This window comes from Dipteris shenzhenensis, chromosome 15, assembly GCF_047967505.1.
Source record: "Dipteris shenzhenensis isolate YYH24624 ecotype China chromosome 15, Dip_SZ_1.0, whole genome shotgun sequence".
Lineage (NCBI taxonomy): Eukaryota > Viridiplantae > Streptophyta > Polypodiopsida > Gleicheniales > Dipteridaceae > Dipteris > Dipteris shenzhenensis.
The window spans coordinates 16,285,248-16,309,982 of record NC_141610.1 but is presented as its reverse complement, the minus strand read 5'-3'; the positions used below and the strand labels follow the sequence as shown (position 1 = coordinate 16,309,982).

Genomic DNA, 24,735 nt, shown 5'->3' with positions numbered 1-24,735 from the left:
GCTTCACTTGTGCTCTGGCATAAAGTTTATTGAGATAATTTGATCTATCAACAAGAGTCACAAAGATAAAAATTGACAAGTAAATAAGAGTGGTTACTTTGCTCAGGTTGCTAGACCAGAAATCTTCTAAGGGCTGCACTTTCAAAAATGTCCCCTCATCTATATATTAAAGGTGTATCCTTTGCACTACTTGATTAAGAAAGCTGGTTATAGAATTCATATTACAATAATTGAATCTAGCTTCTAATAGATATTCCGAAATAGTATTGCCATTGACTGATCTGACCTCAGATAAAGTACCTTTTATATGGGGACAGAATCAACAAGAAAGTTTTAACACCATAAAACAAGCTCTAGTCGCAGTATGCTCTAGCCGAGATAGCATGACCTCAGAAAGATCGGTGGGCATTTTCTCTTAGATGACCAACTTCTGTAATATTTTATGTGCGTAAATAAAATGGTCAAGGGAAGTAACTGCCAAGGTCCTAGGTGAGAGTGTACTGGCATCGACTAGGTGGTTCTGAGTGCTCAGGCCTAGGTGCACCTAAATGTGTTAAAAAATGCCAAGGGGCAAATGTTTTAATTGTGCCCCAAGAGAGGGGTAAATGGTGTACAAAGCTAAAGGTCTAGAATCATGACATGTGGCAAAGGGAACAATCTAGGGAATTGTGGGCTTGTGGATAGGCATGAAGGAATGAATTACGTATCTTTGTGAGCATGCGATCCATGAGATTGGCTGGGAGGAAATACTGATGCCAGCGCTTGTAAGCTAATCAAAATCAACAAAAACCAAAGAGATTAGAAATTGTTCGTTTCAAAACTAGAGATATTAGAAATTGTTCGTTTCAGTTGATGCCAGTGGCAATTGCCTTGGGGCTTCTCTTACCCAGGATGGTCATGCTGTGGCCTTTGAAAGCCGATGACTAAGAGATGCTGAACTTCAATATGATATCTATAAAAAAGGACTCTTAGCTGTAATTCATGCTCTCAAACTTTGGAAACGCTATCTTTTAGGGATAGATTTTCTTGTAAAAACAGATCATGAAAGTCTTAAATATTTTCTAACTCAACCTCTGATCAAAGAGAGACATATGAAATGGTCTACCTTTCTGCAATCATTTCATTTTCAGATACAATATACTCCTGGAAAAGAGAATGTAGTGGCTGATGCCCATTCTCGTAGACCACGGCTTCACCATATTTCAATTCCCTATCATGATGAGCTAACAGCCCTCAAAGAATTCTATGAGAGAGATGCTGATTTTGCTCAGCCATGGGCACATCTGAAAGATGGAGGCACCCATCATGCCTACCACATTAGGGATGGCTATTTATTCATGGAGAACAAACTATGTATCACAAAGCAGCTTAGATCTAAAGTGATGGAGGAAAGCCATAACCCACCCTATGCTGGTCATAGGGGTATTGTGGCCACTTTTTCAGCCATGGATAAATTTTTCTACTGGCCTAACATAAAAAAGGACACTGCTGCCTACATTTCAGCTTGTCTCGCATGTCAAAAAGCTAAGTATGAGAGAGGAAAACCCAAGGGTTTACTTCAGCCCCTACCCATTCCTGAGAGACCATGGGAACACATCACCATGGACTTCATTACAGGAATTCCCAGGACCAATCAAAATCATGACATGATTTGGGTGATAGTAGATCAATTCAACAAGCAAGCCCACTTCATTCCTTGCAGAAAGGATCTCAAGGCACCTGAAGCTGCCCATTTATTTATTAGACACATTTTTAGGCACCACGGTATGCCCAAGTTTATAGTATCAGATAGAGACTCAAAGTTCACTAGTAACTTCTGGTAGGCTTTGTTTGAGAACCTTGAAACTCTTCTAAGTTTCTCCTCAGCTTTTCATCCTCAAACGAATGGCCAAACTGAAGTTTTGTTCTACAGCTCATCATTCTTAACTTGAAATTCCATGTACAATGGTGTGGGAATTCAAGCCAAGCATCTTTTTGTTGTTCATGGTGGCACACTGTTTCGAAAAGCCAGTTGTCAGGTGCTCTCTCTGAAGTGATTCCGGTATGCACGGTGCTGCAAGGTTGCATCTTCATCAGCTTTTCTTCTTCATACCTTTGCACACTATGAGCCACACAGAGGGTTTTAGAATTATTGCATATCATGTGTGGAGAGAGAGGGCTGCTATGTGGGTGTGCCCACCCAGAGTGAGGTGCACGGATTAGTCCTTTCTCACTATGTTTTCCACAGGGTTAGTGGCAGTGTTAGCAGGCTGGTTTAGGACCTACTACAGGTCGTATAATGGACCAATAACCAAGCTAGACAATGGTCAGTAAAAGGCCAGCTTGTGACCCTGACCAAGGTCAGGGCAACCAACTTGACCAAGGTCAGGCCAACCGACCTAGCCAGGTTGGGTCAATGCAACTAGATCTGACCGGGTCAGTCAATTGCTGCCAAGGCTTCCCCTATAAATAGGACCCCTCTTGCCACTCTTAAGTGTTCCATTTCAATCTCTCTCTCTCTCGCACACACACACACACACATTTGCTCGCACTGTATTTCCATACTATGAACGAAGCTATCTTGCCTCAATCTGTATCAATCTCTCGCTCTTACTCTCTCTTAAGGTTATGCTTCGGTAATCTGTGCAACATTGACAAGTTGCACAAATTCATCCCAAAGGGATATAGCGACTTATGCTACAACAGTACAAATTAGAAATGTCATTCTACGAGTCCCCTTGACATTTTTGTAATATCTCTAGTCCCCAAGCCTTCTTGAAGTCGAGGAACCGCTACAGTGTCCGCAGATAGACTGTAGATGAGGTTAATGAAACCATCCTTAATGTGATCAAAAATATAATGATAATTACTTTCAACGTGTTTCATGTGTGCATAAAAGAAGGGGTTCTTTACTTAAGACGGAAGTCTTTGCAATGGCAATGCAATGTGACTATCACAATAAGTAGGAGGTGGCCGCACAATTTTCATGTTAACTTTCTTCACCACCTTTATTCGATAATGGTTGCATTTCCTGCTTTACATACAGCTTCACTGGAGGAACAGGTTTGTTTCTTACTCAACCTTGAGATGCAGGCTGACCCTAATGAGAAACAAAAGCCAGTGAAACAATTGTCACCACTATCATTTCAGCAAGAAGGGTCGTTGAGCCCAGGAAGCTCTCAGTCGCTGTTTCTAGCATACTGCAATCCAAAGTTCGGTGTAGCACGTGTATAACTATGACCAATGTGTGACTGTAGGGCAGTGCATAAATTAGGCAATGTTCTAGCCTTGTAGGACACAAGTAGGTAGCTCTATAAAGAAAACCATCAAACTTTTTACTGAGCTTGATATCTTTCTCACCTCGATTTGCTATGGGTTTGTTGTCTTCCATCTTAAATTTTTGCAAGTGACCTTGTTTGAAAAAACATATACTGTCTTTGATCTTCCAAAGCCACCCAAACTTTAATGCAATAAGACCAAATCTGTTATATCAAAGGTCTTTGATAATTAGCTTCACTTCTGTACTTTTCTGATCGTTATTGCTGGTGAACATACTACCATCCACGTAAAGAATAAGTACTAAATTAGGGCCATTCACAAATCCCTTGGACAAGAGAATGTTATATATCTTCTGATACCATGCATGACTTCCTTCCTACATTCCATAAAGTACTTTCTTTAGCTTGCATACCTTGTGCTCTTGTCTCGAAACATCAAAACTGTAGGGCTGCTGCACATAAACCTCTTCTTTAAGATCCCAATTCAAGAAGGCAGTTTTGACATTCATCTGACAAATTGACCGTCCATGAAGTCCAGTGAGCAAATAATGGACCAGATTATCGTCATCTTTGCAACTAGAGCAAAGGTCTCCTTATAATAGATCCATGCTTCCTATGCATAGCCCTTGGACCGGATTATAGTCATCTTTGCCACTGGAGCTAAGGTCTCTTCACTATCAATCCATTCTTCCTATGCATAGCCTTTTAAAAAAGACAGCCCTTATACTTTTCCATTGTTCCATCTCAGTGATACTTAACCTTATCTACGCATTTAGTGCCCACGATTTTTTTTGGATCAACCAAATCTCGAACTGGCCTTCTTCTCAATGGATCTAATTGATCTCGTAATGCTTGCCTACAAGCTCTGCCCTAGTCTTCTCTAATTGGTCTCATAATGCTTGCCTACAAGCTCTGCCCTAGTCTTCTCTAAAAAAGGCTATCCCTTGGTGTTCTGAAGAGTCAACTTGGCCCACCTTGGTAATATCGTACTTGCCATACAACCTGTACGATATCACACGCAAGTGGCAGAAGCCACATGCTAAGGTAGGTAGATGTTTTAGATATGCAGTCTCGTCCAAAGGAGTATCATCATCAAGTGGCACGAGAATGGGCTGCACACTCTTATCCTCCTTAAAGTCTCTCATTAAAGGCAACATCCCAACTGATTGCGATACATGTATTACTTTGTCATCAAGATTTAATCTTTGCCTTTCTCGAGGCAAAGCATATGCCACTAATCCCAAAACCCTGAAGTGGCTGACCTTGGCCTTGCACCAAAAAATGCATGAAACGAAGTGCTATTCACGAATACGTTTGTAAAGCATGTGTCTCCAAAAAGCTTTTGGGAACTGCTTGTGCTTGAAAACCCTAGGCCATTTCCATAAGTGTCCTATTCTAATCCTAAGCAATACCATTTTGTTCTGGAGTGTAAGACATTATCATGTGTGATGCATAATCCTATGCTCTTTCTAATGTTTTGAACTTGCAACCCATTTGATTTTCAGCCAAGCCTGTAAACTCACGAAACCATGAAACAGTTCTACAAAACATATAAGGGCACTAACATGCCCAAAATTGACCAAACATCATATATGCCTCAAATTTTGACAAAAAACCAATCAAACATGCTCCTCCCACTTGCAAATTGTGTATTGTTGATGTGGCTTAATTATGTAGCAGTGGTATCAGAGTGCATGAACCTTGAGAAAAGTTATACCATTGGCTAGCATTCCTACAATTAAAAAAGTGTGGTTGCATGTTTCTTTAGCTTTTTGCATGCTTCCTGTTCCTAGAGTGGTCTACTCAGCTGAATTAATGAAACCATTAAACGCCTCTTTGTTGCAAAGATTGACCACAATAATGAAAATCAAAATAAAAAAGTGCTGAAAAATGTATAAAACTGCTACCTAACACTTGCACAATTTGCACAATGTGGAGACAACAAGGAAGGACATCTTCTGGTGGTGAATTTGAGGAATATGGTTGGAGAGTCAAAGGTCGAGATAGATCAAAGTGGATGGGGATTTTACATTAATTTTAAGGATACTAAAAAACTGAGGCTCAAAGGCATGAAACACATCAGCGTGGATGAGGTTGATTGTTTGCTACATCTAGCACATTGCCGACCGTGCAATAGAAATTAAGCAAAAAGACTTCTCTACACAAATGCAAGGACTTTCACAACTCAAAGTGGGACTTAAATCCCTTCAAGCATCCTTTCCACATGGAGCATTCTTGAAATTCTTGCTTCACAAATAGTTCACATATAACTAGCCTACACTAGCAAATACCAGCATCTCTACTGAAGCTGAGAATACTTTTTTATGGCAAAAAGGAGGTATAGTCAACTGAAAGGGTTTATAGGCTGCCAAAGGTTTGACAAAGTCAGAAAACTTACCAAGCCTGTTGGTATTGCAAGCAACATAAGGATCTTTTTCCGAAACAAGCTGCCACATGTGTTGACAAAGTCAGAAAAGTTGCCAAGCCTATGGCTATAGCAAGCAACATAGACATCCTTTTCCAAAAGAAGAACCACACATAGCAAAAGATACATTGGACATAGTGCATACAGATAATGTGGGACCTGCAAGACTAGGTCTCTCAGTGGAGCTGTCTTCATGAAATTTGTTGATGATTACTCGCAAACAACTCAGATGTATGTGATGGATTACAAGTCAGATATTACCCTCATCTTTGGCATGGAACATGGTCTCTTAAGTGTCCCATGCTTGCTTTTATATTTTAAGTGAACCAATATAAGGAATAATAAACCTCTTCACCAACAAAGCAATCACGAGCATAGCATGAGCATCTTGGCATCCCATCTTTGCTGATCTGGAGTGGACATCCCAAGTGCTCTTGGCTGTGCCTGAACAGTTTGGGATGCTGCCCATCACTTCCTTGAGGTGCTCTGTCAGCTTACGAGTGTCGTCATAACTCCACAAGGAATGCCTGGTTGTTGCAGGAATTTATAGGCAGGCTTTGAGGCCTGCAAACACCCCACTAGGGGCCTGCTGGATCTACAGCTCAGTTTAGTAGATGTATAGAAAGGGACCCTTGGACATCCTACTTCCACTTTCACTCAAGCCTAGTTGTAAACATGAAGAAGGAGAAGTATATGATATATCAGCAGCTGTAGACAATTATACTTCTGAGTTTTGCGATGTTTTGTCCAGTAGGATGGAGTACTTTTTTACACATTTTTTACATACAGAAGGGTACCCTTTAAAGGGAGTACTCGCATATTGATTAGAAAAAGGGTGTGTTTTATGCAAAGAACACTTGAAAAATGCTTAGGTATCCAAAGGAGAAGGAGAGGACATGTGATGGTTTCTATCATCCAGTATGCAGTAAATCTAATTCATGGAAAAATTCACATATAAGGAAATTTTAAATTAGGCCTTGAACGCACATGATACAGAGAATTTGCATATAGTGAACCGCCCGAGAATATATGAGTATTTGGATCCCAATCTTGGTGTAGATGTTCTTAAAATTGTATCTTTTCGGTGTCGGTTGCTCGTTGATTTGCCACGTCCTTTGAACATACTACAACAGGTTAGTCATCTATAACAAGGCAAGGGCTCCGCAAGCAGCCAAGCTAGGAGGGAAGAGCCAGGGGGGGCTGTTCTTTCATTTAAAATTATGAGCCTGTCAGGGGCTGTCAGAACTGCTTGCTGCAAATTTGACTAACCTGGGGGAGGCTGCTTCAGGATTGGCAGCAAACATGATGAGACGGCATGCTTTGGAAAGCAGATTTGTTCCAATTCAATATGAAGACTGTCTTTAACAGTTTCAGCGCCCAAGTTTTCACCTTTCAAGGAATCTAATAATTTGGTACATTAATTGGCCACTAGTTACTCCCACCTTACTCCGTCCCTTTTTTCACCTTCACAGTCGGAGTTTTTAGCAGGGGCTCACCTCAACAGCCCTAGCAGGGGCTCCAGAGGTCATACCAACTTGTTGGTTTTGTGTTTATTTGGCCCTCCAGTGCCTGCTCGTCAGTGGTTTGGCACACAATTGGTTTTATTTTCTCTTCTTTTTTGGGGGGGTTATGCCAGGTAAGCTGGTACACCATACACGTCATAGGTAGCACGTTCTAGTTTAGAGAAGTACAGCATAGATCACCCCCAATATCAAGGCAATTACATGTCTTACCGATTGCTCCTGCTCCGAGCCCCCCCCCTGCCTCAGCTTCTCCCCCACGCCCGCGTTCCTTCTCCCCGCCTTCATTCCTTCCCTTCGCCGCCTCTCTTCCAGCTCCCCCTTCATGTGTTTGGCTGCTCCATTGCACAGCTGTGCTGGCGTTCTCAGCCCGCCTCGCTGTGATAGTGCCTATGGCACTTGCTCGCACACCTCAGGCCCCCAAGAGACCCCCGCGTAGGCTCCCTGGCTCCCCTCCTTGATCACGGCAGTTAGTGGATGATGGTGGCTGCAGATCGGCCGTGGCCCCATCAGCTTGCTGAGTGCAATCTAGAAGCCGCTCCAGGGACTTGCAGGCTGGATGGGCGGCTGCCTCTACGGCTACCTCTTGTAGCCGGCAGCCTTTTCTGGCAGTAGATGGGCTGCCCTCTTGGTGGCATTTGGAGCAAGGCCTTGTGCTCGGCCCTCGCAGCATTCCTTCTCGCAGTTCGAGGGGCCTTTGTCCCCCCTTTTTTGCAGCCTTTATTGGAGTTTTGATACAGCCTCCCTGCCCAAGCTGAGAGCTCTTGGCTGGTTTTTTCCCTTCCTTTTTCCCTTTTTCGCCCTCCATTCCTTCCCTGCAGCAGTGAGTTTTTCTTTGACACAGAGAGATTTTTCTTTGGTGGTGACCCTTGGTCTGGCCGGAGAGGCTCTCATGGCAGCTCCCTCGACTCCCCAAACTGTGAGGTCCTTCTCTTTCCCACAGACAAGCAACAAGATAAACAAGCAGTTCAGTCTCTTCAGGACAAGGCATTGTTTGGCAAGATTGTGGGTCTCACTCCCACGAGGAGACTCAGGTGCGTGACTGGATCCAAGCGAGCCTAGCTTTAGACGGTGATCATAGTCAAGAGGTCACCATCAATGGGAAGGGGGTTTTCCTCCTCCAATTGAGCTCCCCCAACACCACCTAGACTCTTGTGGAGCAAAGCCCCATTTTTATTGGCCTGCACTTGGTGTACCTTTTCCCTTGGTACCACGGCCTCACAGTGGAGGACATGGATTCGGTGCATCATGTGCCCCGCTTTCCAGTGAGCTCCGCCTCCCAAGGCTCCCAAGGGAGTACAGGGCCATTCTTCCTTCCATTGGATGAGCTTTTGGCACCGTGCTGGAGTCTCTTTTTGATTCGACAACCTCAGCCGTTGGCGGATGATGGAGTTCCCTACCTCAAGTTGGTTGTACAAAGCCGGGAGACCTTTCCAGAGACGATTCTTCTCGAGACCCTCGATGGGCGGGAGCTCCGACAGAAGATAGAGATTTTTGGGTTACTAGGCCAATGCCTTAGCTGCAGGCAGTTGGGTCGTTTAGCTCACGATTGCCCTAGACATCAAAGTCGGGTCCCATCTCCTCCCACACAAGCCCGCCAGAGATAGCCCCACAGGGATAAGACTCGACATCCTCACAGACAGCAACAGAAGGAGTCCTGGACCCATTGGGTGGATCCCTCTAAAGGAAAGTGGACAAAGGTGGGTAAAAAGAAACCAAGCAAGTGGGCCTTGAAGAATCGAAGTATCGCGCTAGACTCAAAGAGAAGGCAAACGCAGCTCGCAAGGCAGCTTCCCACTCCCAAGGAGATCAATCTAAGGACCCACCTTTAGGAGGCCCACAAACTCCTCCAATGGACGTGACTTTCGTTCAGCTCCCCCCAAGTCCCCCCGGGTAGAGGTGTACCTTCCGTGCAGGCTCCCATGCATAGGCGAGCCATGTTCCCGCTTTCCACCTCCCCATGAAACCTGCATGGGCTTCACAATCTGTCACGGGCATCCTCAGCCCATGGCATACTGGGCTGCCACGTGGGCTGCCCAGTCAGCACGCAGCCACAACAGCAACCGTGTGGACTGCCACGCAGGCAACCACATCAACCGGCTGCCACATGGACTGCCACAGCAGTAGCCAGTACAGCACAGGCGCCACGTTAGCACAGGTGATGCCACGTCAACAGGTGATGTCATCAAGCCGTGCCACGCAGTAGCCACGTGGCGAATGCCACGTGGCAGGTCGGGACAGACAACTGGTCGACCATCTCCCTGCCAGGTCGGTCAGCAACAGCATGCTGGTCAGTCCAGTTCTAGGCCATAAAAGGCAGCCCCCTTGGCTTTCGTTCCACATCCCACCTCAGGCCTTCCAACCTTCAGTGCAGCAGTAGCTAAGCCTCCCCACAGCAGCCTAGCAGGGTGACTCAGCCTCCACAGGGATCTAGTGAGGATTCACCTCCTCTAGGTAGTCTAGTTCTTTTCGGTTTTGCAGTGAGGGTTTCAGCCCCTCCATATAGTTGTATTCATCCCTTTGGGCATTCATTATTCAATTGTATCTATTCCTCTTCGGAGGCCCACTATTTTCTCTCCCTCTGATTTTCTCACTCACATCCATAGTATCCCTTGTGTATTGGGTGCATCGTCTATCAGCTTCAGTTAGTACTAAGCACGAGAGAGTGTGAGTTAGCCTATCTCCCGCTACATTGGTATTAGAGCTTCAGTTTTCTTTCCTGAGGTAGGGAGGGCTAGTTTAGGGGCAGCTCTATTGTTTTATGGTCCAGATAAGATCCGGTAAGGACACCATGAGCACCAATGAGCAATCCAACACAGGGGGGGATGAGGGTTCAGTGCCTCGACCACCACTACCACACCCACCACAAAATCCTGCAGACACTTCCATGTCTGCAATGACAACCATGTTGCAAGCTATGATGCAGATGCAGCAACAACGATCCGAGGCTCTCTTCACCTACATGACCCAACTTTAGGAAATGCGGGAAGATCATGAGCAGGCCGCTATAGAGCGCACAAGGCTAGTTCGAAAGGCAAAAGAAGAACGCAATTGGGAGGCTCCGGAAGCAAAAGACAAACGCGATCGAGAGGCTCGGGAAGCCAAGGGACTCCGGGATAGCGAGGCTTAGGAGGCCAAGGAGCTCCGAGAACGTACCGCTTGAGAAGAGAAGGAAGAACGGGACACTGCAACTTCTCATTTCTCTACTCTGACCACAGCGGGGGAAGAAAAGGAGAGACTTCCACCTCCAACCAAGCCGTCCTTTCCAAGGAAGCTCAACTTCACACAGTACGATGGTAAGCAGGAACCCTTAGTGTTGACTTTGTGGCTCAATCAGTTCGAAAGTTATTTTTAAGTGATGCCTACCAAGGACAACGAACAGTGCATCATAGCATCCATGCACCTTTCAGGTGAGGCGGTCATCTGGTAGCTCAAGTAGCAGAAAGGCCACTATGAGCTCAACTTCACACGGTACGATGGTAAGCAGGAACCCTTAGTGTTGACTTTATGGCTCAATCAGTTCGAAAGTTATTTTTAAGTGATGCCTACCAAGGACAACGAACGGTGCATCATAGCATCCATGTACCTTTCAGGCGAGGCGGTCATCTGGTAGCTCAAGTGGCAAAAAGGCCACTATGATGCAAACGAGGAGACACCTTTTTACAACTGGACGAAATTCGTGAAAGATCTTCACTCACGGTTCCAGCCACCCGAACCTGGACAAGCTCCAAAGTCAGTTCTACAAGCTATGCCAGGGGCACACCGAGATGGTGAATCATTATGCCAATAAATTCACTCAGGTGTTTATACAGTTGTAGCTGGAGGATAGTCAGAAGCTGAGCAAATTTCTCCATGCGCTGCGTACAGACTTCCAGTGGTATGCCAGAAGTTTCAGGCCGCATCTGAGCGTCAGCAATGGTCTTCTTTATTGACTCAGATCCCTCTTATTGATTTGTGGAAAGAATCACAGCCTATGCTGGAGGTAAGGAGGTTGGGGAAGGTGGGGATAGGGTGAGGGAGGGGGAAGAGAACGGAGGGCGGAAATATTCACGTCTTTCTGTGCATGACATGGAAACACAAGAAGTACAAATGCCACCCCAGTCACCACCGGCCTACACAACCATCAAAATTTGAGCTCATGCACATGGGTTAAGGATCCAAGCAGGTCAACAGTAAGAAGTCCCAGGATTCCACACCTGTGGGCCGCTAATGGTGGGAATGGGCAGCAGAAGAAGAGCTGGATGGCGGAGGATAGTAACGGCTATGGCGGGTACTTGAATAAAGCGACACGAGTGCTCTATGCCAAAGAGAACCGATGCTTCCATTGTCATGTTTCGGGCCATATAAAGGAAGATTGCCCACATTACCAGAAACTTCTAATAGCAGGAGCCGTGTCGAGCGGTTCAGCAACAGCTTCAAATACCTCAGTAGTCATTGAGGAGCTTGATGAACAACAGACTACAAGGACAACCTCAATAATCATAAAAGAGCTTGAAGCTCAGCAAAAGAGGGAGCCTCATCAATTTCCCAACATGTTTCGGTAATCAGAAGGTCCTTATCCTGGCACATTCAGGCAATTCCAAGGACATCATCTCCACCAAAGCAGCTCAGAAGGCTCAGTTGCCTCTTACGCCTACGGAACTAATGACCTTGAATGGTGCATTTCCAAGGCAGCAAATAGAGAGCAACAGGCAGGTAGCTTCAGCCACTCTGAAGATCTAAAGGTGGATACACAGTCGGCCTCGTAGGGTCACCCCTACTCAGGCACTACTCAGGCAGCAGACGTCATCTTGGGAGCATGATGGTGGCACCAGCTCAAAGTCCAACCAGATTATCAGCACCACGGCTTGGATGTCAAAATCCCTGGCCATGGGTTCAAGTTCATGTATTGGATTAAGGGTCTGGGATTGGGGGGCTGCCTTTAGCTTTTGATAGATTCTGTGTGGGCAAATGGCAAGATATCTTGGTTGTCAGGTGGATATTGATATTTCAGCAGAGCAACAAATTGCCCTAGTTCTTGAGAGTGTTGGAGCAAGCTTCTGTACTGGAGAGTGTTGGCACCAGCTTCTGTATTGGAGCTCGGCCAAACTCTTCCTAGCAAGTAGAGAGCCGGTAGTTAACCAAGGCCTTCTCACCACAGAATGGTACATGGCCTCCTGCTGGTGCAGTGCATGGAATAACTTGGACGCTTGGTGCATAACTTCCTTTGGGCAGGTTTGGGCGGCACCAGAATACTAGAGCTAGAGTTGCATGGCAAAAAGTGATCATGCCATAGGCACGAGGAGGTTTAAGTATCATTGATCCGAAGATGCAAAGCAGAGCCCTCTAGGGAAAGTTAGTGGTTCGGGGTCTCTCTCCAAGCACAGAGCCATAGAAGCTCCTCCTCTAGCGAGGCCTCCTTGGGAATATCCCTCATACAGCTTCCAGTGGCAGCAATCCCACAAGTGGATCCTTTCAGAGGCCCCCCTCGCTAAGAAGGGCTCCCCCCTGATGAGGAGCCTTTTTAGGGTCTAGCAGCATCTGTCTAGGGGACTCATTCGAGCCAGCCCTTCTTGCAGAGAGGAGTTTGAGAGGCAACCGCTCATTTGGCACCTAGAGGTCCGTGATTCGAAGGGGCATATGTTAGGGCAAGGGATGCACATTGGCTGGGGCACAGTGGGATAGTGGCCCAACGAGATCCTTCGCAGTTTGGAGACGACTCCCTTGAGATGCAGAGGCCAAGGCACAAGCACTTTCTTACATGAGAGGGGCAGGCATTTGGACAAAGGAGATTGACGCAGCAATCCCCACCTCTTGGTCAGAGGGGTTGCGCAGTTCGTGGACCTTCCATTGTTGGTCCAGTAAATTCCCGCGGATAGGGATGCCGCTTAGTATCTGCAATTTTAGGGAGTCCCTCACGTCTTACTGCCATAGGCTCTACAGGGTAGGGCCTGCAAGCCTCTTACAGGCTGAGATAGGGAGGGACTGCGAGGACGAGGTGGCCTTGGACAGCTTGGAGTGGCAGCTGATCAGGATAGTGGGCCGTTTGGGCACGGTTTGGCATATTGACAATCTTAGAGCAGCCTATTAGTCAGGACCCTGGTAGTCAAGGGCACATTGAGGACATTGGTACTGTCTTAGAGCAGCCTATTAGTCAGGACCCTGGTAGTCAAGGGCCTAGCATTGAGGACATTGGTACTGAGAAACATGATGGCTAATGTCTTTGTAATCACAAGTTTTGAACTTCTATGTAAAGTGAATATGTAATAAAAAGTTAACTACTTTTTTGATTTCTTTACTCTCATTATTGTGTATAAAGATTGTTTATGGGGCCCATTTTATACTTAATGGTGTATTTTAAACTTTATGTCAATGTATTTTTATAGTTAAGGGTATTTTTGATTACCAGGTCCAAAGGGAGCAGTTTGGCGCCTTTGGCTTTTGGAGGGCCGGTCTTTTCGAGAGACTCGATTGAATCCAGGGGAGCGGTTTAGGCCATGTCGAGAACTCAAACAGGGTTGGAGAAGGTGCCCTTTTTCTCTTGTACGACTTGCATCAGGCGACAAAGATAGCAACTTGACTCCCTTGAGGCAACGACACTGTGTTGAGCAAGAGGTCCCTCGGGAGGTCATTTCCCATTTCTGGGCTCACCTCTGGACCAGCTACCTGAGGCCACAAAAGATCTCCTACTTTTGACTGGTGGCTCACGGGGGCTCACCCATCGGCCAGTGGCTGGAGCAAATGCGAGTAGATAATAGATGCATGTGTTATGCAGAGGGGGTGCTAGAGACGATCCCCCATTGTCTCTAGGGTTGTATTGCTACGCAGAGGATTTGATTAGCAGCCTTCAAGATTGTGGCCAGCACACAGCGCATGCAATGGGACTTCACTTGGGGGATGGTGGCGCTACTCACAGAGGGGGGACATGCCTTTGCTATTGATACAATCTCACCAGCCTACAAGGCACATGGTCACCAGGTCTTCCATATCGAGGCGTATATCACTATTTGGAACATCTGGGTAGCTCGCTGTAGCCAAGTGATGGGAGCCCAGCACGACTCTCCGACAGCTACTCTAGTCGCCATCTAGCAGGGCATTATATACACTTTGCCTGCCACTTGGGAGTGTAGTACTTCAAGTTCAAGAGTGACCACCTAAAGGCAGGAGCATTTCTGCAAGGCTTGGCCTGCAGCAAGAGGTATTCGTTGGATGTATAGATCTCCACATAGCCCCTCTTTCGGAGATTCCCTAGGCAATGAGCTGGGTTCTCTGGTTTCTTTCTGACAACCAGTTTTCTCATTGTACTTACCATCATTAGCTCCTTTAGGAAGCTGATTTGTATGGTGTCTTTTCAAACATTAATAGAAATTCCTGTTCTCTGGTTAAAAAAAAAATCTCACTCCCAATATTTGATTTTTCTCTTGCTGTTATTGAAAAGGAACTTATCTGGAGGCCCCTTTTTCTTCTAAATAAGAATCGAGAAAATTAAAAAGAATGTGCAAAGAAGTAGAGTTCTAACAGGGGACATTGTACGAGAGAGATGACTACATTTAATCTGAGTTTCACAAGGTAAGCAAGATGTAGCAAACTCAGCCATGATGAAGGCTAGCACTAAAGGAGAAGGCTAATCAAAAAGTAGTCCAAATCTCTTCATTCAAGCTATAACTGCTTGTGAAGTCTAAACGATTTCATTTTGGTCTCTCCCAAACGAGCATCTAAATATAAATCTAGCAAGATGTGTACATTGATTGAAAGGTTAAAGCTTTTGAGGGTAGAGTTCTCTTTTTTGTAATACTTTTTGCCCTTTGACTTGCAACGAGAAACTTCTCCCTTGGTCTCATTTATAAAGATGACCATCCAATATCTCATGTGTTGACGTCGTCAGTTAAGCATGAGGGGCTAAATTTGCAGAGGGTGACAGACATCCTGGCTTTATCGCAATTCAATATCTACGCACATAAGGAGACCTTACGGCACACATTGAAGAACATAAAAGTTTTATAAAAGTTCGCGTACTTGCGCAAGGGTGGGGCTGCCGTTGCCGATGACAACAGTCGCATGGCCAGCTTGTCGTAGACCTCCTCCATTGAACTGCAGTAAGCAAAAGAGCCGATCATGACAGTGCACGTAGAAATTCGGCTTTCGCCTTGAAAGGCAGTTGAACGGAGGTAATTTAATGACACCTTGCTCACCTAGCTTGTAGGACTGTTCCGGCATTATTCGAGTCGAGCGAAACCTGTGTAAGAGTTTGAGGGGATTGTAATTCTAGGAAAAAGATGAACAGCTGAAAACTTAACAACACGGGCATGTGCATACGAACCCGGATTGTAAACCATGGTCTGTAAAGGCCATGCTTTCGACGGGCTTGCGAATGAAAGACAGTCAACTTACATGGGGAAAGCCCTGCGTGCAAGCATACATAAAAATTGTCTGATTGTTGGTGGTTCTGATGGCGGAATCGAAGCACGAATTGCGTACTTGGATAATGAACTTCTACTTAATTCACAACAAAGGAGTAAAAGGCGCGATCGCAACAACGGACCGGTGTGAGAAAAGCTTAGATGGAGAGGCCATTCTGCGAGGTGATTCGAGCTGCAAGGAGTCAATTCCGGGCTTGAAACAGGATCGATGGAAGCGCAAGCGAAAAGCGGAAATGCAACCGTGAGTTTGCGATGTGAATTGATGAATGCGAAGGGAGCAACAAAATCCATGAAATGCAAAATGAGTGATTCTGGAGATCGATCTGATGCTGATGCAGACGTGAGATGGAAAAAATGAAAGAAGGGAGGCAGGGGAAGAAGACCTGGGGACCGATCGCTGCACGAGGGGTGTAAGCGCCATTCAAGTTCACCAAGCCTCACACAAAACACACACTCATAGAAAACAGCTTTGTTATTGAAACTTTACAGGACCTTCAAGCTCTACCTTGAGCTCATTTGCTCTAGCCTCCTCACATTGCCATCTAGGGTGGTTTTAAGCTCTTTTCACACTCAGCCTCACCCCTCCCTCTGTGCCCATTTGAACCACTCGCACTCGGATTTTTTAACTATGCGCGTCGCCCCCGCAGTTTCAACCAATAGGCGACAATTTTTTAAACCATGGGCAGGCATCTAGATCATTACACACGCATACACCCACCATGCATGACCAACACCTTCCAACCCTACCCTGGGTAGCCAACCTTGGCTACCCAACAGTTCAAACCCGCCAATCACCTTTGCTTGGAGCAAGTTACAAAACCATCGTTGGACAGTTGTTGTGTGGTGTGTAAAGGGGGTGGCCAACTGGTGTGTAATGGGGTGCGGCCATTCCAAACTGCCCAGAAGTCTTTTGGGTGCCCACACGTTTGCCTTGGGCACCCTTTGGTGGTGTCTAAACAACCTTAGAGCCTGGGTAGACACATGTTCAACCAAAATGATTGTTGGACCTTCACACACTTCATCCATGTGTTTGCCCTGACATTTTGTCACATGTTAAGTGTTATATTTAAAGTACTATGGAGCTGACAGAGTGCGTACAAGCCATGGGAAGCATATAAAATTGGCGAGCAGCACTCTAGATCCCCACCATTATGTTCCTACTACAATACCATCCTTCTTAAGATCATACATCATCCAAATATGTCTCAAGCCATTCAAATAATCAAATTAAAGGCCAAGCATTTGTCTTCTATGGAAGGTGAGCATGACGACCGTATGTAATATACATATACAAAATCAACAATTCGTGTGGCCTAATATCTCCCTTACTCATTAAAAATATTTAACCCATACTTGAGAGATCATACCTACCATCCATCCCTGTCCATGCCCCTCACAAGCTCAAAGGAAGTCCCCTCAATGAGTGAAGTCCCGCAAGCAAAAGTTTTTCACAAACCTCAAGGGCACCACTCTCTAAAATGCACATAGCATGTGCAATAGCATGTGCAAGCAAGGATGTATTTAAATTTCTCCCATATTTAAAATTTTGCTCCTTTTACATAATTGCCGCCTTTTATATGTGTACATGTTTGGATGTTGAGTTAAAAGCCTCCCTCTATAAATTCAAGGATATAGTAAATTGGAAACTTTTTTTTTAATCACACATTTATGTAAATAGCACGTAAATTTACCAATTAAAAAATTCCCCTCTATCAACTAACATACTATGTCATGTGTTTAAAAGGTGACCCCATTTGGTTGTGAGTGAAGTCAAGTAGTGAGTGAAGTCATTCAAACACAGGTCACTTTATGCATCTCAAAACATGGATATTTGCATCAGATGGCATAAAATAGACCATTATGCTAGTGGAGTGGGAAGAAGCTTTAGAAGAATGCTTGGTGAAAATATATTAAACATAGTTTAACATTTGTTCTTATCGTTGCTATAGCAAAATGCAGTTATACATGTGTTCTTCTCATCATGTCCTAAACTCTTCCCAATGTTCATTGCATTGCCAAAGCTAAAAGACATAGAGAATTCTATATGTATTATGGAGTTACAAGGTACAACCCTTGTAGCCAAAACATAAATTATATTGTAGAGTCACAAAGTACAATCCTTGTAGAAAAAACAAAATTTGGAAACTACAAGATGCATCTATGGCTTCTCTCCTATGCTTAGATGATTTATTTGCCTTGATATAATGCAAGCTTTGTCGAAGCAATTTGATACGATGAACTCATGTATTGATGCATCCAATCTCATCAAGTATAGTAGGTCTCTCCTCTACAATCACAATACTCTCATGCACCACTTTCCCAAACATCTCTAATTAGTTCCGGATTCTTTGTGTTTCTTATTCAGTGTCAACCACCATCGAACATTCTTTCCATCTCACTTTACTAAATGGGAAGTGCTCTTACCTTACGTTGTGCATTTGAGTATTGTGTTAACAAAGCAAAAAGCTCTACAATCACTTTGCAATGTGTCCATCTTTTTATAACATGACGATGGCACACCAATGTGTCTCTTTGTAGTTCATTTACCAAGGCACCAAGTCTTCATGTTACTTGAACGAACCTCAAGCAAGTAACCATGCTTCTTGGTTGTGTCCTCTTTATCACTAGTTTACATCATGAACCATGTTGTCTTGCAATATTGTGGCATGTACATGCGGGCCTTGCACACCTATTCTTCTCTTTGCCCCTTCACAAGGATTGTCGCTGCACATAATTAGCTGATGTTATACATTATGCTATGGTCCTATGCACCTCATTTGCCCAAGTGGTGTAGATTCATTAAGAATATAACATCAATCACATGAATAACCCTTTGCATGATAGGTGTAAACATCTCCCTATTCATGAATTGTTCTCATACTTTCTAAGGGTTGTGCTAGTGATTCAAGTCTATCTTGATACACATATGTATAGGTTTGGTTATACATTTAAACCCTCCGTTGAACTTGAAACCGCTTATCAATTGATACATCATATGTCAACTCTCATATGAACTATCGTGCCCCTATTTAGAGTCAAGAAAAACAACCCTTTCACTCTTTGCTACAAATCAATCCATGTCCATAGACACCAACCTCCACTTTCGATACATCATCTCGATTTTTCAAAAGGTGTAATACATGTGTGTGCACCATTCTCTCTTTCTAATTAAAAGTGTAATATCTCCTTTGCTAGTCATGACATTGTTAGGCCTCCCATTAAAGATTAAGCATTTTCCATATTGAACCTAAACATCTATATTTTCGATCTTGGAAGTAAAAATAGCAATTCTTAAAGCTATGCACAAGAGGTTTGAACACATCACATGTTAGAGCACATCCTATGTTTGCCCCAATTGAGTGATGGTTTCAAGAATGGTGTGAATTGCATAGTCTCTAAGCAAGGCCCAGGTGGATGTGTCATTTGCATAAGAGCATCCTGTAGCATGACCTCATGATGCTAAGCCATTAGGGGAAATTTAGACTCAAAAAGAGGCACATAAGGAATTAATTAAAGAAATGAATTAAGAACTCATCATGCCATCAACCCTAAAAAGTACACCCCACACTTGGTGGGAGGACCCCACATTCTGCCAAAAAGTGCACCCTCTTTCTAAAGTCATTAGCCTACAATTCCTTCAAAAGTTCAACATTTTTAGAAGGAACCAAAATGATCCATTACCAACTTCAAATCTTCCCCCAAATCATTCCTATGCACCTAAGCCCCTTCTCAAGCCCAAAATCACCGATGCACCTCATATACCGAATTCCTTTTCCAACACCGATCATTATTGCTATCAATATTTTGTTTTAGGTTCAAGTTCATTGCAAAAAAGACGACCATTAGGCAGCTAAGATTTGGGTGCTTTTTTGCAAGATATTAAGTATTGGAATTAAAGGAAATTAAATATTGGAAGAAAATCATGGAAAGAACTTATGCGATGGACTTTAACATAGTCTACTACATAGTCACAATTCAAACATCCCTCTTTTGCTTTGTTTGTTTTAGGTGCAAGTTCATATTCTAGCCAACTTACTAAGACATGGGTGCTTTTTTTCAAGAAATTAAATGTTATCATGCAAAGGATGATTTTTGGAAGAAAGTTGTCTTAAGCTTGCATAATTATGCCCCTAATAGTTCACAAAAGATGGGCAAGCTCCAATCTCATTTGAAAGACAAGCTTTATGCTGAGCGTTGGATTATGGATTGGAATTGAAATATGGCAAGACTATAGATGGGGATTGGAATAGACAAGCTTTATGCTTCAAGACTGTAGATGGGGATTGGAATATGACGACAGAACACGTTGGTCAACAAGAGAGTAGAATTTGCTCAGGAATTGTTGGAATGATTTATTCTTATTCTTTGGTGGATTGTATTGAGTTGGTCAACAAGAAAGTAGAATTTTCTCGTGAATTGTTGGAATGATTGATCCAAAGATTTGTTCAAATTCTTTGGTGGATTGTATTGAGATCCACCCTATGGGGCTTTGTTTGTTCACTTGGACAACGAGAAAAACGTGTCCCGACTGCAGGGATAGCCAGACGACATCCCCATGATAGGAGCCTTCAGTTACGATTACTATTTATCGAATCATTTCATTTAATTGGGTTTTTTAAATAAAAGGACTAGAGCTACCCTTCCAATTCAATTCCGAATTTCTTGAGGGTGCCATTTTGGTTCTATGACTGAAACCCACATACTCAGAGTCTCGAGGAGATGGGATTCAAGTTGGGTCTGTTCGAAATGGGAAAGGCCGATCGGTTACTTCAATTAGTTAAAGAATTAAACATTCTTCGAGGGAAGACCACCAATTTCACATGTTCACTAATCGAGTAGAGCATAGACTAAATGGAAATTACGCTCTTTTGGACTTCTCATATGTACAGGCAGCAATACACCAGCATTTGCAAGAAATGCGAGAAATATAAACGATTACAAAACGGGATAAGTGATTTGAGAAAATAAATTACATCCATCGCTAAACCATCACCGGGAGAATTGTACTTCACTTTGTACGATCCACGAAGCCCGTACAAAAATATAACTTGGAAATATAAAATACTGCATCCCCGCGATTTTCCCACCCCCCTCGCGCAATACAATACCACACGATGTATATAAGTCATGTACAGAAAGAGTTGACATTTATTGTGAATGCAGTGAATGCATAACCATTTACCAACAGAACAGGCAACGACAAAATTTCAACCACCTATCTGGAGAAAATTATGTGAGCAAGACAATGATAGCTTTTACGAGGGTGAAGGCCATAACAATCGTATACTATCATCCCCAAACCCTCCTGAAAAAAAATTATATGTGATCGGCAAGCCCAAGGTACCGTTCAGGAGGCTGAAGAATCCGGACAGGCAACGATAAAGTTAAATTCATACATTGGATAAAACCCTAGCATTAGCTCATACTTACATTGCTTTTACGAGGGTGAAGGCCATAACAATCGTATACTATCATCCCCAAACCCTCCTGAAAAAAAATTATATGTGATCGGCTAGCCTAAGGTAGCGTTCAGGAGGCTGAAGAATCCCGACAGGCAACGATAAAGTTAAATTCATAAATTGGATAAAAACCTAGCATTAGCTCATACTTACATTGCAATTAATATAGATCTCGTTATCTTGGTCATATTTGTAAGCAAAGACATGTTAATGGCAAGTTACAATTTCCATTACGATACCAAAACCACCCAGAAAAACCACGAGAAGAAAACTGATATGTATAATTTAAGTCACAAAATTGATGACCCATAAAAAACATCTGAAAGTTTTGATTTAAAAAAAGTACCAGGTTCATGGTTCGAGAGGAGTATTAAGAGAGCCTGCCAACCCCCGTCTACCAGAAACCACGCCTTTGATACAATAAGAGCTTGTACAAAAAAGCAGCTTCAAACAGAGCCATAAGCCCCTGAATTTACAAAAAAAATAAAACCTGCAGGTACTTCTCAACCGACTAGAGACGGAGATCCAATTTACAGCACCAACTGCAACCTGTTTTTTAGGCTCTCTCACCACGGATTCGCCTAGCTAGTTGGATATCCTTGGGCATAATGGTAACCCTCTTAGCATGAATCGCACAAAGGTTGGTATCCTCGAACAATCCTACGAGATAAGCCTCAGCTGCCTCTTGAAGAGCCAAGACAGCATGACTCTGGAAACGCAGGTCCGTCTGCACATGAAAGCTCTCTGTAAGCTGACAAGGAACGAGAACATACAATGATCCTTCAAGACTGCATCCTTAGGACGGTGCAGGCGCAATTACCTTGAAATCCTGGGCTATTTCACGCACAAGCCTCTGAAAGGGCAATTTACGAATCAGCAGCTCTGTGCTCTTCTGGTATTTACGAATTTCCCTGAAGTAAAAAAAGTCTTAAAAGATTGTACAATGATGATTTCGAGATACGTATCTCAACAAAACGGGAAAAGAGTAACTCACCGAAGAGCGACAGTTCCTGGCCTGTATCTGTGAGGTTTCTTGACACCCCCGGTAGTGGGTGCTGACTTACGGGCAGCCTATGGAAGAAGAAGACAAGGTTAGATTCGGAAAACCAAAGGTTTCAAACCAACAGACTACCGCGTAGAAATCGAGGACCGACGTACCTTGGTAGCAAGCTGCTTCCTGGGGGCCTTGCCTCCTGTAGACTTACGGGCGGTTTGCTTGGTACGAGCCATGGCGAAAGGGGAGTCCTGCGAGGAGAAGCAAAAATCTCAGGCAAACGAAACGGACGGCTAAGAGGAGGCTGGGGACAGGGGAAACGATCGAATAGAGGGAAAGAGAAGGGGGGAGGGCAGGAATTGGGGGGGGGGGGGGGGGGGGGGTAAGGAACAAAATGAAGGAAGAAGCGCGAGGCAAGATGGGAAGGGGGGAGGAGCGAAGAAGGACAAGGAAACCAAAACAATTCAAGAAATTCGAAGAGAGAAACGAATTGGGAAAGACGAATTACGGAAGAAGCAAAAAGGAAGCAAGGAGGAGCAATGAAGAAGAAACCAAGACAATGCAAGAAATACAAGAGAACATACCTGGAAGACGGGGCAGGAGCAGGAGCAGGAGCAGGAGCAGGAGCAGGGGCAGGAGCAGGAGTAGGAGCAGGACGAGCGCAAACTACCTTCGGAAGAAGAAAGTACAAAATGGTGACTTTTACGGCCACACAGAGCTTATATCGACACCACGTATGGATTCCCCACCGTCCGATTTCCCTCCATGTCATCCTTCCGACCGCCCGACGGTTCAGATGGTGGGAAACGTGTGTTTCTTCACGAAGCCCCATCGGACGGCGCCAATGCCCTCCGGAAGTTAGATCGACGGCTGTCGTTGTGCCCCAGAAAACACACGATCCGTGTCCTGAACGCTCATTGGCGCATATATCCAACACAAGACGTTTTCTCGTTAACTCCTACGACTTTACGCTCACCTAGTTCCTGTGGCTTGGGCCAGTAGTCCTCTACCCCTAGCACAACTTAATTTGAAGTGACTAAATGTATTTGTTTTAGGGGCTTTTGCGCTACTGCTAACATTTCATCAACTAGAGTGCTTGTCCAGCTGGGCTCTTGATGAATACTTCTCTCTTTTGCTATCTTGTTGAGGTTCACATGAGTCACGTTGTCAGAAATGATGCAGAAGATTGATGTTCAATTGCATGCAACCTTTTTTAGAGATGTTGTTCATGTCGACAGTAAAACGTAGTTTTTCTTTTTTTCGGAGAAAGACAAATTCCTATTCTTTGCATTGTAAGCAAATCTATTGTCATTCCACTTCGAGCGAACGACGAGGAGATGTATTTCAGAAATGTATAAATAATAAATCAAAATGAAATTGAGCCAGAAGCATGCAAGTGTGACAGGAAAAATCCAAACCCAAAGCTGCATTGCATGTACGACAAAAGTTCCAAGACCATTTGCAACTTCATTGGATCCCTTTTTTCGAAGGCACAAATGTATATTTTTTGGGTCAAATTATGTTCCTACGCTTTAGGAAATAGTACTTCCGCGCTCTGGCCGGATGGCCCTCGAGTGTGTTGTAACCTAATGGACCTACTGTGTTGTGGCTCCTTATGTAGTACTGCTCTAAAGTTCGTGCTTTGTCTACGGTGTCTGTTGTTTCCAAAACTTTGATTTCGAAATTTTCTTCAAAGGGCTTGTAACGTTGCAAGTCCTCTTTCATTTTCGCCGGTGGTTTTTTATTGTGCTGTTTGATCCTCTGCGGCAGGTCCGTCGTGCTCCCTATGTACTTTCTGTTGTTGGGCTTGCACGTGATGCAGTAGACGACGAGGCTCGCGCGATTCCCTTGCGCGGGCGCTTCAGTGGAGGCTCCTCCTTCATCTCGAGGCTCACGTCTTTCAATGTCGTACCTGCGTAAACATTGACAATTACGTTAGTCATCGAGGTTTTCGGTCTTTTTTTTTCATTTGACGTCCATAATAGAATGCATTTATTTACTTGCCCTGGTTTTTCTCTGTTGCCGTGAAAGGATCGTTTCCAATCCCGAAACGCTCCTCGTATAAGTCCCTGTCGAAAATATACGTTAGCTTCTCCATTGTCGTCACCGGGTGCGTCGCGTCGTGCGTCCCTCCAAATTGTTCCATGAATTGTTCGAGTATAGCCGTTGCTTGATCGCGCGTCGTGTCCCTCAGCAACTCCAAGGATACGTTGTACCCGTAATGCAGCAGCTCGCACGCATACGCTGTGATCCCTTTCGTCTTCGTGTCTAGTAGCTTCTGCCCCTCCAAACTTTCCATCATCCTATCGGTCTCATCGCGTGGAATTGGTCTAAATATGTCTGGATGTGGGCAATGTAGTATGCGCAGCCTCGTTCTCTCAGTCACTCTGGACAACATCACGTATGCCAGGCCAAGGGCAAACACTCCTCGGAATATGAGCAGCGCTTTGTTGGATATGGTTGCGCCTTGGGATTTGTGTCCCGTGATAGCGTATGCTAGGGTCAGTGGAAATGTGGACTTGTGGAACCATTTTCCATTTATTGCCTTTCGCTGATGCTTCGAGCGTCGTAATGTGAGCACGGCCGCTGTTGTGTCCACAACGACAGTGATACCGTTGATTTCCCCCCTGCTAGTTGCATTGATGCTCTTGATTTTGCACATTGCTCCATTTGCGGCACCT

General features: G+C 44.4%; 2 protein-coding genes and 1 long non-coding RNA gene across 10 annotated transcripts in view; 1 reads left to right on the top strand and 2 right to left on the bottom strand.

Annotated features, from left to right (window-relative positions):
* LOC147893446 (P-loop containing nucleoside triphosphate hydrolases superfamily protein) overlaps positions 1–16,120 on the bottom strand; it is an 80,578-nt gene extending 64,458 nt beyond the window's left edge. For 4 of the 8 annotated variants that reach the window (XM_087385786.1, XM_087385782.1, XM_087385784.1 and 1 more), the window contains exons 1-5: positions 15,985–16,120; positions 15,724–15,794; positions 15,502–15,584; positions 15,374–15,417; positions 15,198–15,272 (exon numbers count right to left, since the gene is read on the bottom strand). In XM_087385786.1, coding sequence (XP_087241912.1) covers positions 15,198–15,272; positions 15,374–15,417; positions 15,502–15,584; positions 15,724–15,794; positions 15,985–16,022 — 311 coding nt within the window. In that variant the 5' untranslated portion in view covers positions 16,023–16,120. Of the gene's footprint in view, positions 1–5,655; positions 5,705–15,197; positions 15,273–15,373; positions 15,418–15,501; positions 15,585–15,723; positions 15,797–15,984 lie in introns of those variants that run through there. The other 4 variants (XM_087385785.1, XM_087385787.1, XM_087385788.1 and 1 more) reach the window with 4 other exon arrangements.
* A 5,246-nt stretch (positions 16,121–21,366) lies between these two features.
* On the bottom strand, positions 21,367–22,299 carry LOC147893445 (histone H3.3). Its single transcript, XM_087385591.1, has 4 exons — positions 22,219–22,299; positions 22,055–22,131; positions 21,881–21,971; positions 21,367–21,787 (listed from the first exon to the last, which is right to left on the bottom strand). Exons 1-4 carry the CDS (start codon positions 22,288–22,290, stop codon positions 21,617–21,619), a joined length of 411 nt encoding a protein of 136 aa, XP_087241717.1. The 5' UTR covers positions 22,291–22,299; the 3' UTR covers positions 21,367–21,616.
* On the top strand, positions 22,219–22,747 carry LOC147893444 (uncharacterized). Its single transcript, XR_015542207.1, has 2 exons — positions 22,219–22,302; positions 22,673–22,747. It is a non-coding gene; the product is annotated as an uncharacterized LOC147893444 (long non-coding RNA).
* The last annotated feature ends 1,988 nt before the right edge of the window (positions 22,748–24,735 follow it).